Source organism: Hyaena hyaena, unplaced genomic scaffold (assembly GCF_003009895.1).
Source record: "Hyaena hyaena isolate Hyena2069 unplaced genomic scaffold, ASM300989v1 scaffold_121, whole genome shotgun sequence".
NCBI classification, from domain to species: Eukaryota; Metazoa; Chordata; class Mammalia; order Carnivora; family Hyaenidae; genus Hyaena; species Hyaena hyaena.
Window position 1 is genome coordinate 3,258,444 of NW_024080753.1, and position 23,187 is coordinate 3,281,630.

Genomic DNA, 23,187 nt, shown 5'->3' on the forward strand with positions numbered 1-23,187 from the left:
CAAAATTACAAAGGGCTGAAAAGAGGCAATGAGGCAACTGCCTGGAAATTCCAGCTCAGTGGGTTTACAGAAGACTCCTACAAATGCGACTGCACATCTTCTAGGGTGCTGGGTTTAGCTCACTGCAAGCAAGGTCTCCTTTTACCCTCGCTCTGACACCATGGGGTAAATACCTGGGCCCTGCCTTTTTCAGTGTTACATTTATAGCCAAGAAGAGAGATTATCCAGAAAGAAATTCCTTTTTTAAATAAATGGCCCCAAAATGGTAATGTTGTATGTGGATGTGTTCATGTGCTTTCATCCAGCAAATTCTTTCCAGGATCAGAGAAGTCTGATTCATTACATCAGGGTGGAAAAAATAAACCTCTCCTTCGAACTTCAGTCCATGAACCCTACTCATCCTTTGGAATGGACAGTAAGGAAGAAATGATACTGGAACTTAATCACTCATCTGACAAGTGTTTCTGGGGGTCCTACTCCATATTAGGCATGGCTCAGAGTGACCATGCCCAATGTCATCAGTTTCCTGCCCTAAGAGAGCTGACGCTCTAATACAGGTGGCAAACAGCAAGTTCCAAAGTGTTACAGGCAACACTGTGTACCCCCCAAAACTGCTCTGCTGGAGCCCTCGCCTTCGGCACCTCAAAGTGTGGCCCTCTTTGGAGGCAGGCTAATTAGAGGTAATTAAGTTAAATGAGGACTTTAGGATCGGCCCTGACCCAATATGACTGGGGTCCTACAGGAAGAGGTGACGAGGGCAAGCACCGAGGGCGACTCGAGGAGAAGGTGGCATCTGTGAGCCAAGGAGAAGGGCTTCAGAGAAACCAGCCCTGCCCAAACCTTGATCCTGGACCTCTGGCCTCCAGAACTGCAGATGGAAATTCCTGTTGTGGAAGCCACCCAGTCTGTGGGATCCTGGTATGCCAGGACACCAAACAACAAGAGGGAAGAAGGCCCCGCCCACCTGAGGAACGGGGGTACGGACAGGAAGCAAGCTGGTTGGCGGTTACTCTGGAGGCGGGGCCTCACATAGATCAGGAAAGGGATGGTCTGTGCAGGTGGAGGTAGAGGGAGGGAGCAGCAGGGGAGCGGGTCAGGAGCCCAGGAGGCCTGGGGGCCCTGACGAGCAGAGTTCCTTTGGAGGCAGGGGCTGTATTCCACTGTGCTCCCTCTCCGCAGGGCCGTGCTCCCTCTCCGCGGGGCCGTGCTCCCTCTCCGCGGGGCCGTGCTCCCTCTCCGCGGGGCCGTGCTCCCTCTCTCCGGGGCCCTGCTCCCTCTCCGCGGGGCCCTGCTCCCTCTCCGCGGGGCCGTGCTCCCTCTCCGCGGGGCCGTGCTCCCTCTCCCCGGGGCCGTGCTCCCTCTCCGCGGGGCCCTGCTCCCTCTCCGCGGGGCCGTGCTCCCTCTCCCCGGGGCCCTGCTCCCTCTCCCCGGGGCCGTGCTCCCTCTCCCCGGGGCCGTGCTCCCTCTCCCCGGGGCCGTGCTCCCTCTCCCCGGGGCCGTGCTCCCTCTCCCCGGGGCCGTGCTCCCTCTCCCCGGGGCCGTGCTCCCTCTCCCCGGGGCCGTGCTCCCTCTCCCCGGGGCCGTGCTCCCTCTCCCCGGGGCCGTGCTCCCTCTCCCCGGGGCCGTGCTCCCTCTCCCCGGGGCCGTGCTCCCTCTCCCCGGGGCCGTGCTCCCTCTCCCCGGGGCCGTGCTCCCTCTCCCCGGGGCCGTGCTCCCTCTCCCCGGGGCCGTGCTCCCTCTCCCCGGGGCCGTGCTCCCTCTCCCCGGGGCCGTGCTCCCTCTCCCCGGGGCCGTGCTCCCTCTCCCCGGGGCCGTGCTCCCTCTCCCCGGGGCCGTGCTCCCTCTCCCCGGGGCCGTGCTCCCTCTCCCCGGGGCCGTGCTCCCTCTCCCCGGGGCCGTGCTCCCTCTCCCCGGGGCCGTGCTCCCTCTCCCCGGGGCCGTGCTCCCTCTCCCCGGGGCCCTGCTCCCTCTCCCCGGGGCCGTGCTCCCTCTCCGCAGGGCTCCCAGCGTCTGACAGGGTGCTCCACCACGGAGTGGCGAGTGGCGTACGTAATCGGCCACAACAGCCCCACCTGGATGTAGGTCACCACATCAGCGATGCGTGTCAAAATGAACTCAAGACAGAACGTGGGGGGAGAAAGGCAGAGCTGACAAGTGGCCGAATGAGACTGTGACCCAAATGCAGATGTGAGAGTCCGAGCTTCTCCAGGGTGGCCCCAGGGCCCCTCCCTCCCCGTTTCCCCGCGTCCCTATTTCCCCGCACTCAGCTGGTGACTGGCACCAGCACATACATGCTGGTGGGCGGAATGCGTGAACCAGACTTCAAGGTCTTCAAAGGACTTCATTGACATTTATTTTTATTTTTGTTTATTTATTTTTTATTTTAGAGAGAGAGAGAACATGCAAAGCGGGGAGAGGGACAGAAGGGGAGGGAGAGAGAGAGAGAGAGAGAGAGAGAGAGGATCTCAAGCAGGCTCCACGCTCAGCACAGAGCCCTACATGGGGCTCGATCCCATGACCCCAGGATCATGACCTGAGCTGAAACCAAGAGTTAGACACTCAAGTAACTGAACCACCCAGGTGCCCCCACTGACATATATTTTTTAAATGGCTGGGGCCAAAAACAGATCGGGAAGACCAATGTGGGGACGCGAACCTCCGTTTCCCCAGGCCCCTCCCTTGCTCTGGGCTCACCAGCCGCCCCGAGCCCCTCTCCTCTCCTGGACAGACCACATCAGATGTAGCCGTGAGTCAAGGTCTCCAACCAACATGGGAACCCAAGCACCGACGTGCCTGGAGACAGGGCGCCCAGAGCCGGGACCCTCTCCTCCTCAGACTGATTTGGTGTCATCAGTAATCATCATTTCTTATGGGCCCCTGGTGTGATGATTACCTAATGTGCCCAAGGTCGCAGAACTATTTAGCGGTCACATGGGAGTCAAACCCAAACCCTAACTGCTGAGCAGCCGTGAGTAAATTAAATACTCAACTGTCAGATCCATCAACTCAAAACCGGGATTTTATTTGGTCTCTATATGTATATAGAATTATAATACATGTAATTTATCACGTTATTAGGTTCTTATAAGGACTAAATGTACATGTAAAACACTTCACAAATAGTAAACATTCAACAAAAGATAGTATTATCACTATTATTATTATCACTATCATCTATTATTACTGTTAACTATTTTTTAAAAATATTTTTATTTATTTCTAGGAGAGAGAGAGAGAGAGAGAGAGTGAGCAGGGGAGGGTCAGAGAGAGAGGGAGTCACAGACTGAAACAGGCTCCAGGCTCTGAGCTGGCAGTCAGCACAGAGCCCGACGTGGGGCTCGAACCCACGAACCGCGAGATCATGACCTGAGCGAAAGTTGGACGCTTAACCGACTAAGCCACCCAGGCGCCCCTACTGTTAACTATTTTTCCTGCACAGTCCCAATGCAGCATTTAGAAAAAGAAGCAATTTCCTGTCACCCTCCTCACATAAAACTTGTGGGATGCATATGGATAGACTTTACTCTGGGGTCCCCATTATCCACCTGTAACGATGTAGGTCTACATCTGTCTTGTGAAAAGAGCCCCAAAGCCAGGGGTGGGTGTTTCAGTGCGGGGGCTTCCCTGGCTGGCTGTGATGCGGGAGCACCCTTTCTTCCATCCACATTCACGACAACAAGCAAACCCTCATCCTCAGAAACAGAGGCCACCGGGAGCCCAGCGCCTCCCTGCCTGCCAGGGAGGAAGGTGCGTACATGACCTCCATCTGTCGGATGTGAGAAGAACCCACACGATCCAAGTTGTTTCTCGTTCTCTTTGCTCTAAGAGAGCAGACACAAGGGAACAAGAAAGGAAAAAAAATATTTAAAATTATTCTGCTTAAGAGTTTGTACTTCAAGAGGTTCCTAGCCTTTGGGGAAGAGGAAGGGATTCCGACACGGTTATACCCAGAACACTCCAGTGAAGTCACAAAGAACCGCCAAACAAGTTACGCTCCGTAAGTTGTGTGCCAGCAATTCTGTCTTCCAGGCAGTGGGCAGCGGGTGGACAGGCGGCACCGCCTCCCACTCCAGCCCTCCTCTAAGGGGCACTCCCTGTTCCCGCCAAGCATCAGCACGAACCCGTGGGTCGCACGAGGTCACGGTGAAGCCAGAGCGTTACCAGCAGAACTACGTTCCCTCTGCACTGACGGGAAGTCTCCCACCGGCAGTGTGAGGGGACAGGCGTCTGGCCCCTCGTAAGCCTTGTGACGCCTGGGAAACTGCCCCCGACGGTCTTCGTCCCAGTCCGCTTGTGACTGCTGGTGCCGATCTGTCCTTGCCATAGAGTGTGGTCTGGGACCAGGGGCGCCAGTGTGATGGGGGGACCTTGTCAGAAATTCACCTCAGACCTGCTGCATCAGGCTCTACACGTGCCACCGCGCACGGTCCCCAGGGCCGGGTGTGCACACCGAAGGCTCGGGGGCCCCGGTAAACCGACTCATGAAGGCAGCTCGGTGTTTCTCACTCACTCCGTTCCAGATGAAGGAAGGTGCCAGTTGTGGTACCATCTGCCCTCCTCTCTTGCCACATAGATTTCTCGTTGGTGCCATACTTTCTATTTTCTTTCACCATCTGCTTCTAATCTTTAAAATTAAAAAATACCGGAAACACCTATGAAATGAGTCTTGATCCACTCCAAACAAGGAGGCAGCAAGATAGAGTCATAGATTTATGGGCTAAAGAAGGAAACGGACTCAGTGTTTACTGGACTCCTCCTAGGGAGTCGATATTCTCCTTCCCATATTCAGCCAAGGAAACGGAGGCTGAGCAATAAAGGTGAAGCAGGCTGCCCACGACCACGTGACCGACCAGACAGACCTGCCCGTCCCGGCTCCTGCCTCATGAGAAAGGGCTTCAGCTCCCGTGCTCACAAATGCTGAGTTAGAAGGAATCGCCCCAACCAGTCCTTGCAAGAGCATCAGGACAGGGGACCTTTATAAACTACAAGGCGGTTTTGTACTGTCTCCAACTTTAAAACGCTCTCCTTTGGACCCGGCGATTGCATCTCTATCCTCTCTACTGCCACTGTTTATATAGTTTCACGCCACCGAGAAGAAAAGAGAAGACATCAGATGCAAGACCGTGACATTCCTTCAATGACTGACTCAGGGCGAACATCCAGTTTCCCAGTTCTAACGCTCTTCCCCGCCCCCCACGGTAAATGGCCTATGGACACTATGCAGATACAGGTACATGTGTGTGCACGTGTGTGTGTAGAAGTGCAGGATCGTGTATACACTTCAAAAGAACCCTGGAAAGAGAGACTATGTTCTATGGCATTCTGGAAATCCAGGTTTTAATCAACATATGGAAATACAAAGTGAAACAGCCCAATGTGACTTCAACCCAGTTATTTATATTTCCATTTGGCTTGTGAGGTTAATGTCCTGTGAAGACTCCGTGTCCTCTCATCACAGAATCTGCAAGTTGCCCACCCAGGGTCCATCCCTCCTCCTCCTGTAATAATCAAACTTTAATACTGGCACTGGCCGGGGACGCCTGGGGGGCTCAGTTGGTTGAGTGTCCGACTTCGGCTCAGGTCATGATCTCACAGTCTGTGAGTTCAAGCCCCGCGTCAGGCTCTGTGCTGACAGCTCAGAGCCTGGAACCTGCTTCAGATTCTGTGTCTCCCTGTCTCTGCTTACCCCCCCCCCCCGTCCCCCGCCCCGTACTCTGTTTCTCTCTCAAAATAAAAAATAATACTGGCTAATACAATACATGTAATTACTTAAGTTTAAACTTAGAGTAAAAATTCAACTCCTCAGTGATACTAGCTACACTTCAAGTTCTCAGCTCACGCGTGGTTAGCGGCCACCGTGTGGGACAGTACAGATACAGCACGTTTCCATCTCAGACAGGTCTACCCGACAGCCGAGCGCTACACTGTTAGAGCGAGTAGGATGCCCTGCCCAAACCATCATCTCCCCACCTCCCTTAAGGTATAGTCAGTGCGTGGTTAGAAGTCACTGGAGACTTCAAAGGGGCCTCTGATCCGATGGCAAGAGCCTTTTGCCCTTCTCCCTTCGTGGAAAGCAGACACAGTAGCTGGAAGTCAGCAGCCATCCTGTGCCATGAGGAAAAGGAGTGTCTTGCTCCTCTCTTCCCCTCACCTTGGTGACCTCATCAACTCTCATGGCTTTATATACAATCTATTGGCTAATGACTCCCAAATTTATACTTCCGACCCAGAGCACTGCTCGACCTGCAGATTCACCCGTACGCGTCTCCGCCTCACCATCTAACGCGCCATTCTCACTCAGTGTGTCTAAACACGAACTCCAGAGATTTCCTGTAAAACCTGGTCCACCTGAACCTTTCCACTTCCAGCTGAAGACACCACCACTGACAGCTCCATGCTTGGAGTCAACTATGACATCTCATCCCCCGATACCTGAAGCCTCGGGATCCACCTTCGAACGAATGCAGAATGCAGCCACTTCTCCCCACTGCCACTGCCATCACCCCAGGAGAGGCGCCTTCTGATGCCTGAATAGTCCCCTAAACGTGTCCCTGCTCCTATCCCATCGCCTACGGCCCGTTTCAACACAGCAGCCAGAGGCGTCCTTTCCAAGTAAGAGCCCGTACTTCAAAGTGAAGGGAAGACCTCGTCACCGCTCTGCTCCCACGTATTCAGAGTAAACGCGGGTCCTCCTCGTGGCCTGTGGGGCCCCACGTGGTCTGCTCCTCGCCCACCACCGCCACCAGGCTCCTGTCCTGCAATCCTGCTCCCACATCAGCCCCCGCCCTCCTCAAACACGCCTCACACTCCAGGGCCTCTAGAATGGCTCCTGGAGGAATCCACACTGCCAGCTGCCTGCCCCCTTCCAGTCTCTGCCCAACCTTCTTGGAAGGGTTGCCTTGACCTCCGGAACCCCAACCCTGCACTCCCAACCGGCCTCACCTTGCTCTGTTTATTTTCTTTTTCCATGGCCCTCATCACCTAACACAATTAAGTTACTCCTTTATTATATCTGTCATCTGTCTCTATCCATTGGCACATAAGTCCCCAGAGGGAATGGATTTCTGTCTGCTCACAAATGGACCTGAGAACCCACACAGCCCAGGACATAGTAGGCACTCAGTAAATACTTCCTGAACAAGTGAAGGCTCATGAGAATCACATCCTTGAGCCACTGGAATAACACCAGAGAAACTTCTATTCTCCCCTAAAAACAAAGTCTTATAATGTGGGGAAAGGTCAACTGATGTGCTTAAGCCCCTGTAGCCAGGTCTCCACTCCTGGTGGCTGAATGAATTCCTGTGAAAGCCAAAGGTGTCATGCTGGACCCACAGAGCACAGGGAGAATGGAGAGTCCCTGCGGAGGTGACGGCACTGGAAGGCTGACTAACGACCCAATCAGTGTATCGCCTCCGCTCCAGGAAGCAGAGAAGATGTGGTGAAGCAACTTATCCCGTTATTACGGCCATCTTCTTCATCCTTAGCTGGCTTGGAGTCTCCTGGACAGACCACCCCCACCTCCACTGCCACCCTCACCCAGTCTTTACGCTCTAGCAGATGTCTCTACCCACATCCCATCTCGACGTGCAGCACAGCACAAAGGCAGCTCTCTTCCCTCACTTCCCCTTCTTGCAGCTCCCAGTCAAACACATGACTCTCATGATCAGTCTGGGCTCGAGCCCCCGCAGCCAGCCTCAGAGACAGCACCGGATGCCCTGCGAGCCGGCCGCATGGCCTGCTGCCTCTGTAGGAAGACACTGTGGCTGGGTCCCCTGGGCTCATCCACCTTTATCCGGAGGCCACATCGTGGAGCTGGATGTGTAATTGATCAGAAAAGGGCAGGACCAGCCCTAAGGTTCTACTTGATCAAATCACCACACAAGGAAAGCAAGGGGCTAAAGACAGCCTCAAGGAGCAGCCAGCCCAGCCCACACTACTCAGGACTGGGCCAAACTCAGTCTCCAGAGGTGAGGGGATTGCCAGGGTTAAACTGGCCTAAGGGAGATCATCTCCCCTTCCCAGGCCTCTTCCCTTGTCGAAGACAACTCAGCAGTCAGTCGTGACTCTCTGGTGTGCAGAGGGTTGCTGAACAGGATCCCAACACGCACACCTAGGGTAGGGAGGAAGGAGTGGCTGCCTCGATAAACTTACACAAAATCTTTTTTGGGATTTTAAATGGAAACCGTATTAAACTATCTAATAACTTCAATCCAAATGCAGAGTGAACCCAATGTATGAATGTAAGAGCTGTGGTCTGGTAGTTAAGCCAACCCCACAAATTTACTTTCTGATTATCTGTCAATCTAAAAAACCACAGGAAACAGGGTGGAAAGACTCCGATAATCAAGCATCTGTAAGGCAGGACTTGAGTGATATGACCAACTTGGAGACAAACAGCAGACAGAGCAGCCACAGCCAGTGCTGTAGCCTTGCAAGAGCCAACCGCTCAATTTTCAGAAAGTTCGTGAGCCAGGGGTTAACACAGCCATTCTTAAATTGTATAAACCTCCAATCAAATGAATTAAGTGAAAGGTGGGTAATAAATACTCAAAACTCATTACTTCCTAATTACTTTATGATGCTTTACTATTATCTATGTTCTTAAGGTTATCAGATCTGGCATATTCTCTCATGTGTGGTAGAAACACTATACAATAACACACCACGCAGTGTTTCTTCCTAACGCAATGGCGTCACACTGATACAATGAAATCAGCCACAGTGGGAATAATTATACCAGGGAAACTGGCCAAATGCTCTAAGTCAGGTCCCCTCCCCCGAGAGCTGGTTGTTATACATTACGAACACACACGGCTCCACAACGTGATCGTCGGAAGCTGCTACCCCTGGCGGCCATGTGCTCATGCCAACAAATGAAGAGCTTTGCAACTTGGGCAAGTCACACGCCCTCTTTATCTACACAGAGCCCAGCGAAGAGCACGTGGTGCCCCAGGCCTGGTGTGGCCGTGGCGTATGCCTATAAGAGGTGCTGCGGTGTGGTGGTGAGGGGCCAGGCCGTGGGACCCATGTTTGCTGGGTTCAAACCACACCTCTGCTTCTTGTCAGATGTGAGGTACCAAGCAAGTTCCTTGACCCTCTATGCCTTGTCTTCTAAATGCCCCAGATAAGGATAAAAACAATCACTACCTCTCACATTAGTGTGAGAAGAAAATGAAGATTAAAAGCAGTCATAGACAACAGCTGGCATGTACTAAATAAACATGCTCAATTAGTGTTTGCAGCTTCTGTTATCATTACTCCAAATGTCGTGGCAATTCTCCTTGTGAGAATCACTTTCAGAGGGGTTTGCTTACCACAGTCTTCACTACTGATTTCTGTATTATCACATCCTTCTTCCACCAGCAGACGACTCTCTTCTAGAGAGGAGCGCAGAGAAATCCTGCTGCTTTCAAAATTCAAATTAATGCTGGGGCGTGTGGCTGGCTCCGTCAGTTGAGCATCCAACTCTTGATTTCAGCTCAGGACATGATCTCATGGTGCATGAGTTCGAGCCCCGTGTCAGGCTCTGTGTGGACAGCACGGAACCTGCTTGGGATTCTCTCCCTCTGTCTCTGCTCCTCTCCCACTTGTGCACGCACTCTCTTTGTCTTTATCTCTCCCTCTCTCTCAAAATAAATAAACTTTTAAAAAATTAAAAATTGAAATGAACTCTGAAAGTTTACCCTAATTGAAAATGAATATTTAAAAGCAGAAGTACCATATGATCCAATAATTCCAATTCTGGGTATTCACCCAGAAAAAACAAAAACACTCATTTGAGAAGATATCTGTACCTCTGTATTCACTGCAGCATTATTTACAACAGCCAAGAGATGGAAGCAACATAAGTGTCCAGGGATGAGTGAATGGATAGATACAGACACACACACACACACACACACACACACAGATACACACACAAGAATATTCCTCAGCCATAAAAAATGATAGTAATCCTGCCATTTGCAGCAACACAGATGGATCTTGAGAGCATTATGCTGAGTGAAATAATACAGAGTAAGACAAATACCTTGCTATCTCACTTACATGTGAAATCTAAAACAAATGAAATTCACAGAGAACAGACTGGTGATTACTAGAGGTGGGGAGATGGGTAACATGGGTGAAGGAGGTCAAAAGGTCTAAATTTCCAGTTTTAAAATAAATAATTCCTGGGGATATAATGTACAGCATATGCTATGGTCAATAATACTGTATTGTAGTTTTGAAAGTTGCTGAGAGAGTAAGTCTTAAATAAATGTGTAACTAGATGTGGTGACAGATGTTAACTATACTTACTGCACTGAGCATTTTGCAATGTACACACACAGAGCAAATCATTATGTACACCTGAGACTAATATAACACTATATGTCAATTATATCCCCGTTTTTTTAAAAGTGAATAAATAAACCATGGAGGAAATTCCAAAACATGAACTACTAAGCGATGATTGCTTTGCAGGAAATCACTTTTATAATAAACATGTATGGTTTGCATTTGAGGGTGTAAAGAAAACCCTCCTGACCCTTCAAAATCGGATCTCAAATATAGGGACAAACCAGGAAGATGAAACACATCAGGTGTGACTTCAAGGGACTGTTAGTGTTACAAGGGCATCGGCAGCGTACAGGCAAACCCTGTAAATAAATTTACCCAGAGTAAATACCCATGAAGAGAAGGCTGTCTTTTCAAATGAGGGTTTCACCCACAATTGATGTAAGGCTTATCTCACACAACATACAAAAAAAAAAGTCGATAAAACCATGAGTGTTGCTGCCATGCCTCTGTATTTACATCAACCTTGTTTCCGGGAAAAAAAATTGAGGTGGGCAAAGCCATCGTATTAGAATTGTCGTAGCTTCTGTTACAAGTCGTAAGGTCTCCTATGGCACTGTGCAAACGCAGAAGACTAAGAATCCTTCATTCCACTCAGCAAAGAAATCCGTGGCCAAATGGGAGTCACGGAGAATAGCAACACCCATGTGGAACATCCACCCCTTGAATTCTTTTCTTTAAATATAATTTACTGTGAAATTGGTTTCCATCCAACACCCAGTGCACCCCTTGAATTCTTGGTCCTTCCCCAGTTTGCTCTCCGGCGATCCACAACGTGTCTCCTGGAGGAGGTGGTCAAAGTAACTGCACTCCAAGGGCTGACTTCAAGCATGGTCTCTCAAGCCCGGCCACCAGTTCCTTGGTGACATCTGTGTGACCAGAGCATGTCACATGATCGGCTTTACAACTGAGCTGAACCCCAACCCTAACCCCCCTGCCCTGCAGAGCATGTCTTGAGCAAACATTCAGGCCACCTGTACCACCTACAGCCAAAGAGAACCCGGCACAGGCAGAAAGCCCCTTGCAGGAATGAAGAAAGACACGCCCAGTGTCCCTTGGGCACTCCACAGTTCAAAGGCTCATCCCTCTCAGGACACAAGCCCAAGGTCGCGTCAGAGACCACCAGGGCCCCTCCATCTGCCCTCTTCAGGGGGCCTAACAAACCCTCAACCAGGACACGACAGGCTCTAAGCAGGGAAGAAGAAATGACTGCAGCTGGAGGGGACGTTTCTTGCCCGTGTAAGGGCGACCCCCCCTCACCTAGGCAGGCTGAGGGGCTTCTGAAAAGGGACCTGCACCACAGTGAGAGAAGCCCAGGGGATCACTAGCCTACACACTCCAGGTGAAGTGAGTCGGAGCTGGCATTTAGAAGATGCCCTGGGCCGGTTAAATAAATGAAGCGATAGTCTGTCAACTGAATACCACGCAGACATGAAAAAGAGCAGGGAAATTCCATACACCAATATGGAACAGCCCTCAAGATGCAGTTTTTAAAAGAACAGGTTTGGTTGAAACAGAATTTACACACAATAATATTTAACTATATAAAGTTTAACTATACACTTTGATGAGCTTTAATAATAAGTGTATTCAATCATATAACCATCACCACACTCATGATCCAGAATATTTTCATCCCAGATGAAAGGTCCCTGTTGTCTCTAAGTAGTGAATCAGCCGCATCTCCTCCCTGTCGCTGGGCCCTGGAAACCAGGATCTGCTTCCTGTCTCCGTAGCTGGCCTTTGCCCCACCATGTAAATGGAACCACCATACTAGTAGCTTGTTATGTCTGGCTTCTTTCACTTAGCGTAACGCTTTCGCGATCTGTAGTGTTACTGCAGCGATGCATGTGGACATTATTACATGTTACGCACACACACACATCATGCACATCAGTTCATTCTGTTCTCTTGCTGAGTAGTGGTCCGCTGTATAGTTTTACCAGAATCTGCCTATCCGTGTAATGGGGAAGTCTAAAAGGACGATGTAAGCTGCACAGCGGTGTGTCACAGAGCACTGCTGTGGGTGTGGAAAGGGGACACGGAAACACAAATTTGTGCATTTATCGACAGCTCTTGAAAAACACACAAGAAGCCAGAACTGGGGTTGCCTCTTGAAGAGAAACAGGATGGCTGAGAGACGCCTCTTCTCTGTGCACCTTTTAGTACTATGGCCCGCTACACCACTTCAAAGAAATAAGTTTGTGTTTTAACTTTTTTAAATGTTTTATTTACTTTTTTTTTTTTTTAATATTTTATTTATTTCTAGCAGAGAGAGAGAGACAGCGTGAACAGGGGAGGGTCAGAGAGAGAGGGAGTCACAGACTGAAACAGGCTCTAGGCTCTGAGCTGGCAGTCAGCACAGAGCCCGATGCGGGGCTTGAACCCACGAACCGTGAGGTCATGATCTGAGCTGAAGTCGGACGCTTAACCGACTGAGCCACCCAGGCACCCCTCAAAGAAATAAGTTTTAAGATGACTTCCTCCATCTAAGGTCTGCATTCTTTTCTGCCAAATCTTACAACCTTTTTTTTGTTTAGCTATTTCTTCCATTTATCAAGATGACCAAAAAGATCTAGCCCGTTACTTTCCATATAAAAAAGGAAATGTTGCTGTTTTCCTTTCTCCTCTCCCTCCCTCATGGAGCCCTTACACATCCAACTTCAATCTCCCTCAGCCATGTGCTTCCAAACCTTAAACAAGGAAATTAAAGCCTCTAGCATCTGGCCGCTGGCCCTGCCGAAGCACAGCCTGTCCTGTGGCCGGAGCTCGGTCTGAGGCATCTTGTTGGATGTGACAACGGAAACGGACTGGACCACCTGGGCAGAGCCCGACGCATGACCTCTGAGGACAGCTGGTGGCCAGAGATGCCCTGCCCTTGGCCAGACCAGGCCGCCCACCTGCCCCCACAAGCAACACAGGAGCCGCGGCACCCTAAGGTCTGAAGCCTTAGGAAAGCACAGCGCGTGCACATCTGCAGCTGCCAGACTGCTCTCATTCCCTTGTCTGTGGGAGGGGGGGGTCCCCTGTCCCATTAATCCTGGGTCTTGGCCCTACTGACCTACTGACCGCGTCTGACACATGACTTTGCTCACCGCAGATTTTCCGAAGGCTCCTGGAGGGGTCGCTGACACTCGAGGTTGGGAATGACGTAACCGGTCCCGGTCCGGCTGCGCCTGGGCCTCCCCCAACCTCCCTGCAGAAGCCCGGCCGCTGCCTGGCTCTCCGGCTCCTGGGCAGGCTCTCAGCCGCCTGGCACACCCTCACACCCAGCGCCCAAGGCCTGGCCTCCCCAGGCCTGTGCGGGACTTGACGGTCGAGCCCAGTTGTTACCCAGGAGAACACACACACACACACACACACACACACACACACACACACACACACCGGAGCCATGACCGGTCACCGTTCTTCAGTCTTCAGCCCAGGCCATGTACCTACAAGTCTTCCTTCCTTCTGGCCCGCTCCGTCAGGCCACCACCTCCCAGCAGCAGGTTCCCGGCGTGGCGGGCAGGCCCCACCCCGACCGGATACTCCGTGGGCCCCGAGGCCCCAGCTGACCAATCAGTCACGTCAACAAGGCTCCGTCGGATAAGCATTTGTTGTGTGCCTTTCACCCCCAAGGCAGGAATCAGGTGGCATGGAACAAGGTCCCCTGGGACATGGGCAGATCCCTGGGGCCCATGACAGCAGCCATCTGTGGCCTGATGGGGCCTTGAACAGACAACCCTCAGCAGGCGGGGGGGAGGGGGTATCCCATCAAAGCAGAGCACGGCCAGGCCTTCCCAGACAGGGTCAAGAACAGCTTTCCACGGCACTGCATCAGGACCCACATGTTTGGAGAGCTACGCCGCGGTGAGAACCCCTTCTCGTCCACGGGGCCAGTGGGCTGCTTCTTCATAGACTTCAGCAAAGGAGAAGAGCCAGTTAGACTCTGAGGACACTGTTTTGTCTTCAGTGTATTTACTTTTACAGCTGCTTTCTGTTGGGCATGCAGTCACTGGTTTTCTGCACACAGGAGGGCACAAAGTTTCTGTTTCAAATTATTGTATTTGGGGCAAAAAGTCAGCCGATTTAAAGAAAAAACTATCAAAGAAAATACCACAGGAGGCGTGTTTGAGACAAAAAAAAAAAAAAAAGGAAAAACCACGTAGGTGGCTATGCACACACTGAGGCGCCAAAGACTGGGCTGGGCAGGAGAAGCGAGGTGCAGAGGCTTGAGAGCCCTGTTCCAGAAGAAAAGGAGTCCGTTCCCCTTGACAGGAGCCCAGAGCACATGAGCTGTGATGTGGGCTATGGATCCAGAAGCCCCAGCCGAGGCCAGGCCGCGGGGAGCGCCGACGCTGAATGCGTGTCCACCCGTGACAGGCCAGGCCCCTGAGAGGCTGCGGCCGCCTCATTACTAGGAGGGAGCCGATCCCCAAGCCTGGGCTGGGCTGGGGGAGGAGGGGAGCTAAACTGGGGCCAGGGAACATCCGGAACCACCTCTGCTCCGCAGGCCACAGCGAGGCCTCGAGAACAGACCCCCCGGGAGGATGGGACTTAACACAAAACCCTGTCCCTCCTGGAGCGCCCCCCCCCCCCAGGGCTGTGAAGGAACAAAGCGTGGGATAGCACAGCTAGCCAGGAGGCAGGTGTTAGCTCAAACAGTCTTCCAAGACAGAGATATTTATCGCCATATATGGAATGAAAACGTCTAGGGAAAAGAAGGGGGAGAAAAAGACTGGAATCGGCTTAAAGCGACAAAGAAAACAAATACCCCAGAGCTAGAAACCCGCCCAGCCCCTAGTGCCTGCCTCACTGTCTGCTGGCACACGGCGTGCGATAAGCCCAAGCACTCTTATTTACCTTCCGTCACCGTCTACAAAGCCGAGAGCCAGCCCATCAAGAAGGCTCCACTTGGGCAGAGGCTGCATCAAGCCCTCCTCCCGGACGACCAGCTCGCCGCCTCCAGCCCCTGCTCCGGGAAGCTGGTCCCCGCCACCCCCCTCCCTGCTGCCTGCCTCGACGCCAACAGGAGCCCCGGCTCCCCAAGCTGTTCTCGCACGACGGACAAACCAGGGCCAGGCCTGCTGCCTCCGAGGCCACTGGGCCGCACCACAGACAGCCGCACGTCCTTGCGTGAGAAGACAGCCAAGTGCGAATCCCATCCAAACGCCTCTAGGTCCAATGTCTCGTCCTCCCCAAGACGACCCAGATCCTCACCTACGGTACGTGCTCACGCTGCTCTCACCCTCCAGAACCTTCTGACCGCCCCTCAGACTCTCCTCCTGAGAGAGAGCCTGCTTCTCTTGTGTTTTCAGATTTTCTTTCTTTTTAAATTCTTTCTGGGTTCTACACACGGACACAGAGGTAAAAGAAAATGACACCTCAATATGAAGAACTCTTTACAATTAAATCCACAACTATATACATTTAGCTCACATGCCAGTGAAAAATCACCAACCAGTACGAAACAGGACAAACTGTATCACAGAAGAAGGAAGAAATCTCATTAGAAGAATACATCGAAGTATGTATCTCTTCCGCACACTTCTGCTGTCTCCTCGGACAAACGCATCCCCAGCCTTGTTCTTCAGGGCTCCATTCTGGAATTCTGCCATCGGCTCCACGGCCATGCTCCTCTAGAATTTCATTCTAGCACAACAGGTACCCCATGACTTGCTTTAAAAACTCCCTGGGGGTGTGGCTTCTACGGAATCATCCTCACAATCCTGATCAGAAACCCCATGGTCCAGGGTCCCCTCAGGGAGGGCCCCTCGGGGCCAATGACCACCAAACTGCTGGCACCCAGGTGCCAAGGAGAGAGCATGAGCTCGGGGACCCGTGGAGACCAGCTGCCCAGCCGGCTCCAGAGCCCGCGTTCCCGCCTGGCCCACTCCGGGACTGCACGGCTGACCCGGGGGAAGGGAGCCCTTGTCAACCATGTTTTGACCGAATGGAGAAGTGCCAAACTGCGGGATGAAGGGTATCGTCAAGACGGAATCTTCCAACAGGGTGCCCGGGTAAATCCGAGTTTCAGATAAACAACAAAGAATGTTTGGTGTAAGTACATCTCGTGCATTATTTGGGCCACACTTTTACTAAAAAAAATAAAATTATTCACTGTTTCTTAAACAGGAAGTCTTTATGTTTATTTGCTAAACTCTGGTCGCCTTGGCTATCAGGAAGTAGCCAGACCAATGGCCTTGGGCAGCCGCCTACCCCCAGAAGCCACCGTGGAAACAGCCCTCATCACCTCACCCCTGCTGCTCCCAGAGTGCACTTTGCAAAGGCCGGCAGGCTCTTTGTGGCCCCACCCTGAGGCCTGACACGAGGGGTCACCCCTCAACCAAAGCGAGACGTCACCAAGAGTCCCGGCAGAAAGCATCTGTGGGAGAGACTCAGCATGAGGAAGCCGGGCAGACGCCCCCCACCCCGAGGAGGATGGACGCACCCAGCACAGGCACTCGAAGGTGTCAGTGCTCAGATGTGACCCTGTCCTGGGCAGCCTCCCACCCCCAAGGGCGCCCATGAACTAATGTAATCTAAGATCCAGAGGCATGGGTGGCTGGTGGCTTATCAGGGGCATGAACCACTTTAAAAATGGCCTTCGCTGGGGCCACAGGGTTGCAGGGCTGGGCAGGCCCTGGCACGAATTCTGGCATGAGACACAGCCCAGCCCAGCCCTCGGGAAAGCATCTTGGGGGCACGGACGCACAGGCTCTGGGCCAGGCCGAGCCCCGTGGACATGTGGGGCACTTCTCTACATATGATCCAGAAGCATCGAGAAGCAGCTGTTACTCTTCTGCCCTGGTACAATGACTCAGTGACAGAATGAGACTCTACACCGTGGACTATTTTTACTATCGTCCAGAAAGCCACTGGCTAATGTTAGGTTGAGCTACATGAAAATACCATTTTTGTCAGTCAAGAATGCTACAATAGTGGCAATGACATATGGACCAAAAAAGTCCAGTGCCTGCTGGGAGTCAGACTTCATGCAAGGCCCTTCAGGTATATGTGCCCACTTCAGAGATGCACAAACTAAGACACATGGAGGTCAAAGTACTCACCCCGATGGACACACACCAGGTCTGTGTGACTCCAAAACCCACATTCGTTTTATGACCCTGCGGCCGGTTCCTATGGGTCCTTCTATCTCCCGGGCTCTCTGCCTGCGGGTGGGTGGCTGGCACTGCGGCGGCGCGGGCACCACCAGGACCCCTCCCTGCCGGCACCTGTCTACACAGGGGCCACTGCGTAGCTAATCAAAGCCTGGCCTCTAGAATTAGCAGCAAAGTGTATTTAACAAACACTCTCAAGAGGAAAAAAACATTTTAAAGTTTATTTAGAGTAAGAGGGAAAAGGGCCAAAAAAAGCACTCCTAAAATAAACAGAAAGTGATCAAGGGATAAAAACCTAGACCAACTAGTGTTGAAATGCCTTAGCCGTGACTCTGCGCTAACACGTAGCGGGCCGCTGAGAAAGCCATCAGGCGCGGGGCGGTCCAGCACCACTGCAGGCCCACACGTGCTTCTACGGCTCCCTGAGCAGACGGACCGCCGGGGTCCGGAGAGGGTAGAGGACGAGCAGCCCCCAAACGGACAGGTCAAGGTCAGAGAGTATCGCTAGTCTCCCGGCCCACCATGCCCCACCCCTGCCCGAGAAGCTGAGACCAGCACAGTAAGATAAATAAAAGGGCTGTCGGACTCCAACTTGAAAAGAAGAAATGCATGTTCTCCTCCTTGTGAAATAAAACTATAGGAGTCAGAGCATACGCAACACCCCACAAAAGTAGTTTCCACTAGTGCGAAACGAATATCCACAGAGATTGAGGCTGGCGAATAAAAAGCGGGACTGACCTTCACGTGGGCCACGTAGTGATGACACGTCTCCTCCATGTGCACCAGCTGCAGCTTCTCTGTCACCTGACCCACGGACTCTCCCAGCAACACAAAGTAGACCCTGGGCACCTGGCCCTTCGCCTTTTTGGCCACGTCAGCAGTCAGAACATAATTGAGGCCTGCCGATAAATAAGGTTGAGATGTCAGCAAGGACACACACCCTCAGGGAAGGCACCTCTGTACCCCCCACGGACTCACGAGCATGAATCATACACCACCTGCCCCTCTCCCCCTTCCCCCCCCGCACAGAGGATGGCTGCCCCAAGTTGACACCTTCACAGAGAGGAGCCTGCAGCCAGGGTCCTCACAGCATCAGGACACAGCCAGGCCGCTCCCTGCCTTCCTGGTGATGCTCTGTGTGCCACGCTCCCTGGTTCTCCCTCACTTACACTCTGTGAGCTAACAACTGAGTCACCAATATGCACATCAACAATTAGCCGTACCCCACACTGTGTCCTGAAAGGGAGACGCCATGGTGAGCCCATTAAACGTTACCACAAGCTGTGGAAATGATCAGGGCTGCACATAACCCCAATTCCTAAAAGCAAGGGGGTAAATGCCCTACCCGAGGGAGCAATCACCCAATAATGCACAGATGTCGAGTCGTGCTAACTGCTACACCTCTCGGACTGTGCGCCATCAGGTCGACCGGCACTGTTACAGGCAGGTGACATGTGACATGTGACATGAACCACCCTGGCAAAGCCCTGGCCTCATGGTGCTTACATTCTCGGAAACTCAGACACGGGCCAAAGCTGACTTCACTCCCAAGTAGGTGAGTGTACTGATCATGTGTGTATATTACAGTGCCTATCGTTTCGGCCAAACCAGGACCACTGTGGGGACTGTACGCAGGCGTGCTGAACTGCACTCTCAAGAAAAAACTCCACCTATACCTGAATGTGTGATGGTGGGTGGCAGAAGCTACGGTGACACGGTCTGGAACTTAAAAAAAAAATACTGTCACAACATAGAGGCGCCTGGGTGGCTCAGTTGGTGAAGCATCCGACTCCAGCTCAGGTCATGATCTCGAGGTTCACAAGGTTGAGCCCCATACGGGGCTCTGTGCTGTCAGCGCGGAGCCTGGAGCGTGTTTCGGATCCCCTGTTCCCCTCTCTCTCTTCCCCTCCCCCACTTGTGTGCGCTCACTCTCTTTCTCTCTCAAAAATAAACATTCAAAAAAAGAACGCCCATTCATCCAATGAACCCAAAAGGCTTTACTTTCCTTAGTTCAGAGTCAGCAACCCTACAAGGTATTTTATTAGGCTAATAAGCTATACTGTTAATAGACCCATTTCGCTGCTTTTCTGCACCACAGAACCCTGCTTCAGAGCACAGCCCTCTGTGATACTTTTTATTTTTAACCGCTCTGTGGATTCAGGGGGATGTGGCGCTTTTCAGGTGAGAGGAAGGGACCATTCTGTCCCCACAATGACCAGAGGAGGCCACGGGGCCATGGGAAGGCAGGAGTATGCCCGTCTCCACAAAGCAGCCCCTTGGAAGCTGGGGCCCCACACTGGGAATAAGCACTCACACCTGCCCACGTGTAAGTATGGGGCAGGGCAGCGCGAGGCCCCTGGCTTTTCATAACATCAAAGGGATCGGCCACGGGCGGGCGTACAAGCAGGGAGGGAGGGGAGTGACAGAACAGGCATCTGCAGCTGCCACGGGGCGTGTTTTTGACGCGTTTAATGGTTTTCCTGGGCCCCTGCCATCTCGGGGATCTTGCCATGACACCTGGCAGATTCCTGGGCAGCAAGGGCCGGCCTGCCCCAACTTGTTTATTTCAGCACAGCCGATTGCCAAGTCCAGGCTGGGTCCTGAGACCTGAGACCTGGATTCTACAGGCAATACTGTGAAGGAAAGAATGCATGTGGGAAAGTCACGTGACAGGGCAAACACAGGGGCCCACATGAGACTTACACACGGACTCCCTTGGCGACAGCAGGTAATGAGGCAGACACACAGAAGGCCACAGCTTTGGGGCAATCTAGGGGTCATACAGCTCAGAACCCTCACTTTTCAGATGTACAACTGAGGCCCCACAAGGAACCCAGACTTGCTCCTAGCCCAAAGGCCATCCGCCACAGAGCCGAATCTAGAATTCTCCTATCCTCCGGGGTAGGGCTATTCCAACCACACCAGTTCCTGGTGTATTTTTTACATTTTCTGACAAAAACAAAACAACAACAACAAAAACTCAGGTTTTTTGCACAGACGGACAGCAGAACCAAACACACACAATGATCCGGAACTGAACTCTGGCACATTTAATTTCTACCGATCGCAATTTCCCTGAGCAACGGCCCAACAGTATGGACTCTCTACGTTCTGTTCAGCAAGTCCAGGGCTAGACATGGCCACTGCTGGAAGACGAGCCAGGCCACGGGCAGGCAAACACGCCAACATGGCGGTGACAGCTGCTGAGCGGGCCTGGCCCTGAGCAGCGCCCGCCCTGCCTTCCGCGCAGGTGGGAGAGCCGCCCTCCCTTAGAAAGGGAGGGATGGGGAGAAGAGAGCGTGTGGACCCTCTTGCTGGCAATGAGCACGCTGGCTCACAGAAAGCCCGGGTAGAAATGACCACAGGAAGACAGCAGGCAGGATCAGTTCCCACCCATATCCCCTTGGCTCGTCCCATCTCTCTGCTGTCCGGCCCAGCTTGCGGCTGCCAGCACCCAAACCCCCTTTTCTGAGAGCTTTCTCTGGTGGCTCTGCCCACATGCATGGCAGACCAGAAGTGCCAGGGAACCAACGTCCCTCTTCCCTTGGCTGAGGTGACTCTGAGGGGTGCAGGGTGACTCTCAGCAGGACTCAGCTCCAGCTGCCCGCAGAGACAACTTGCTCAACAACACACCTTCTGTGTGGCTGTGGTGAGGTTTGTTTATTTATAACATTTATTTTTTGAGAGACAGAGAGAGACAGTGTGAGCAGGGGAGGGGCAGAGAGGGAGGGAAACACAGAATCCGAAGCAGCTCCAGGCTCCGAGCTGTCAGCACAGAGCCTGACACGGGGCTCGAACTCACCAACTGTAAGATCCTGACCTGAGCCGAAGGCGGACACTTAACTGAGACACCCAGGTGCCCCTGTGATGGCTTATTTTATGTGTCGACTTGACTAGGCTGCAGTACCCAATCTAGATGTCATTGCAAAGGTTTTTTTTAATGAAGTTACATTGAAATCAATGGACTCTGAATCAAGCAGATTGCCCTCCAAATTGTGGGTGGGCCTCATCTGATCAGTTAAAGATCTTATGAGAAAAAGACTGAAGTCACCCCAGAAGAAGGTGGGTGAGGGGCAGGACCCTTCCAGGCACGGCACTCACCACCCTTACTTCCAGCAGCTAGGGGGCTCTGAGGAGGGACAGGGCTGCTCCCCGGGCCAGGAGTGAAGTGAGTAATAAGACCTGGGGTGGGCAGAACTCGTATTTTCAACTGCTTGGTGAGATGGGCTATAAATCTGCTCTTTGAACCGCTGCCGCTGGACGTGTGCCCGCACCGGCACCACGCTTACTACCCCACAAAGGGCCCAGATGCACCCAGAAGAGGGAGCGAGGGAGCACGGGCCGGTTATGTCGGCCTCCCTCCCTCCCTGCGGAGCGCAAGCGGGGAGGCGGCCAGGGCCCTGCTGGCCTCTGCTCTGCTCCCAGGGCAGGCACAGTCCGGCTCCTATGAACTCGGGAACTCTGCTGCCGGAAGGACCCAACAGGCGCTCCGGTGACGCCCCGTGACTGGCCGCCTGCTGTGCTGGTTCCCAAGGCTGTGGCTCCCGGCCCTGAGCCCGCCCTGCTCGGCGACACCGGGTCTGGGGCTCCGCAGACCCCGTTTCGGCTTTGCCAGCAGTTCTGCAGGAGGCTCTGCAGACGGACGGACAGCTTGAGGGAGGCCGCGAGGCCGGCGGGGGCAGGAGGGACCGTACCGCCCCGCTTGCTTCCTACTCCGAGCAGCTTAGCCGGCCACAGCTCTCCCCGGAGGCGGGTCCCCTGCACCCCGGGGAGTCACAGCCAGTAGCACTAGTGCCCTTCCCCAAGGTTTAGGTCCCAGGTCTGCAGGGTCCCTTCTCTGAGCTTCTAGGTTTTTTTAATTCTTTTTATTTTTGAGAGAGAGAGAGGGAACGAGTGGGGGAAGGGCAGAGAGAGGGAGACACAGGATCTGAAGCAGCTCCAGGCTCGGAGCTGTCAGCACAGAGCCCGATGTAGGGCTCGAACCCACGAACCGTGAGATCATGCCCTGAGCCGAAGTCGGCCGCCCAGGTACCCCCTGAGTTTCTACATTTTGATAACCCCAAGTGTGACCTTTCCCCTTTGTCCGCCTGACCGGTGGTTCTCAGGTCGAAGCCACACGGAGGCTCGCTAAAGTTTACCTCGGTGTCGGATCCAGTCGGAAGCCCCCACATGCTGCTGCTGCAGCTGGACTGGAGGCCGCGCTTCGAGCCCACCTGGTGCACCTCCTACTGTGACGACCAGGTCCTTCGTGACCTGCTGTGCCAGTGCCCAGTGTTAAGTTCTGTTACAGTAACTGGGCATTGCTTTCCTGAATCCAGCCACTACGGAGAGCCTGTGTAGTTCCACGGCAGTGCCATGGGCCACCACTGCCCCTCCGGGGGCTTGGCCAACCAGCTGGCCCTCAACAGTCCTGAGAGCAAGTGGGAGCTGTGGTTTTCCATTGCTAATGCAGAAAACAAAGGGGAGAATAGGGTCCCTTCCCTATGCGTATGCTTGAGCCCCAGCAGGTCCTCAGGGAGAGGAGAAACCAGAGGCAAGGCTGTCAAAGTCACATGAAGCTCCTTAGCTCCCAAAACCATTATGAGCGAGGTCCTGTGACAAGATGCCAACAGCTAGCTAATGCTTCTGACAGCCGTTCGCAAGTACGGAGCATACCGCCGGTGCCTCTTTATTGCACCGTACCAGCCACATGGCCCCAGTGTGGCCATTCTACAGACAATATCAGCCCTGGAGAGGCAGACAT

General features: G+C 53.1%; 1 protein-coding gene across 2 annotated transcripts in view; it reads right to left on the minus strand.

Moving 5' to 3' along the window:
- ITGA9 (integrin subunit alpha 9) overlaps positions 1–23,187 on the minus strand; it is a 326,966-nt gene that overhangs the window by 222,303 nt on the left and 81,476 nt on the right. For both annotated transcript variants that reach the window (XM_039237208.1, XM_039237206.1), the window contains exon 15: positions 18,183–18,343. In XM_039237208.1, the coding sequence (XP_039093139.1) occupies positions 18,183–18,343 (161 nt within the window). The remainder of the gene's footprint in view (positions 1–18,182; positions 18,344–23,187) is intronic.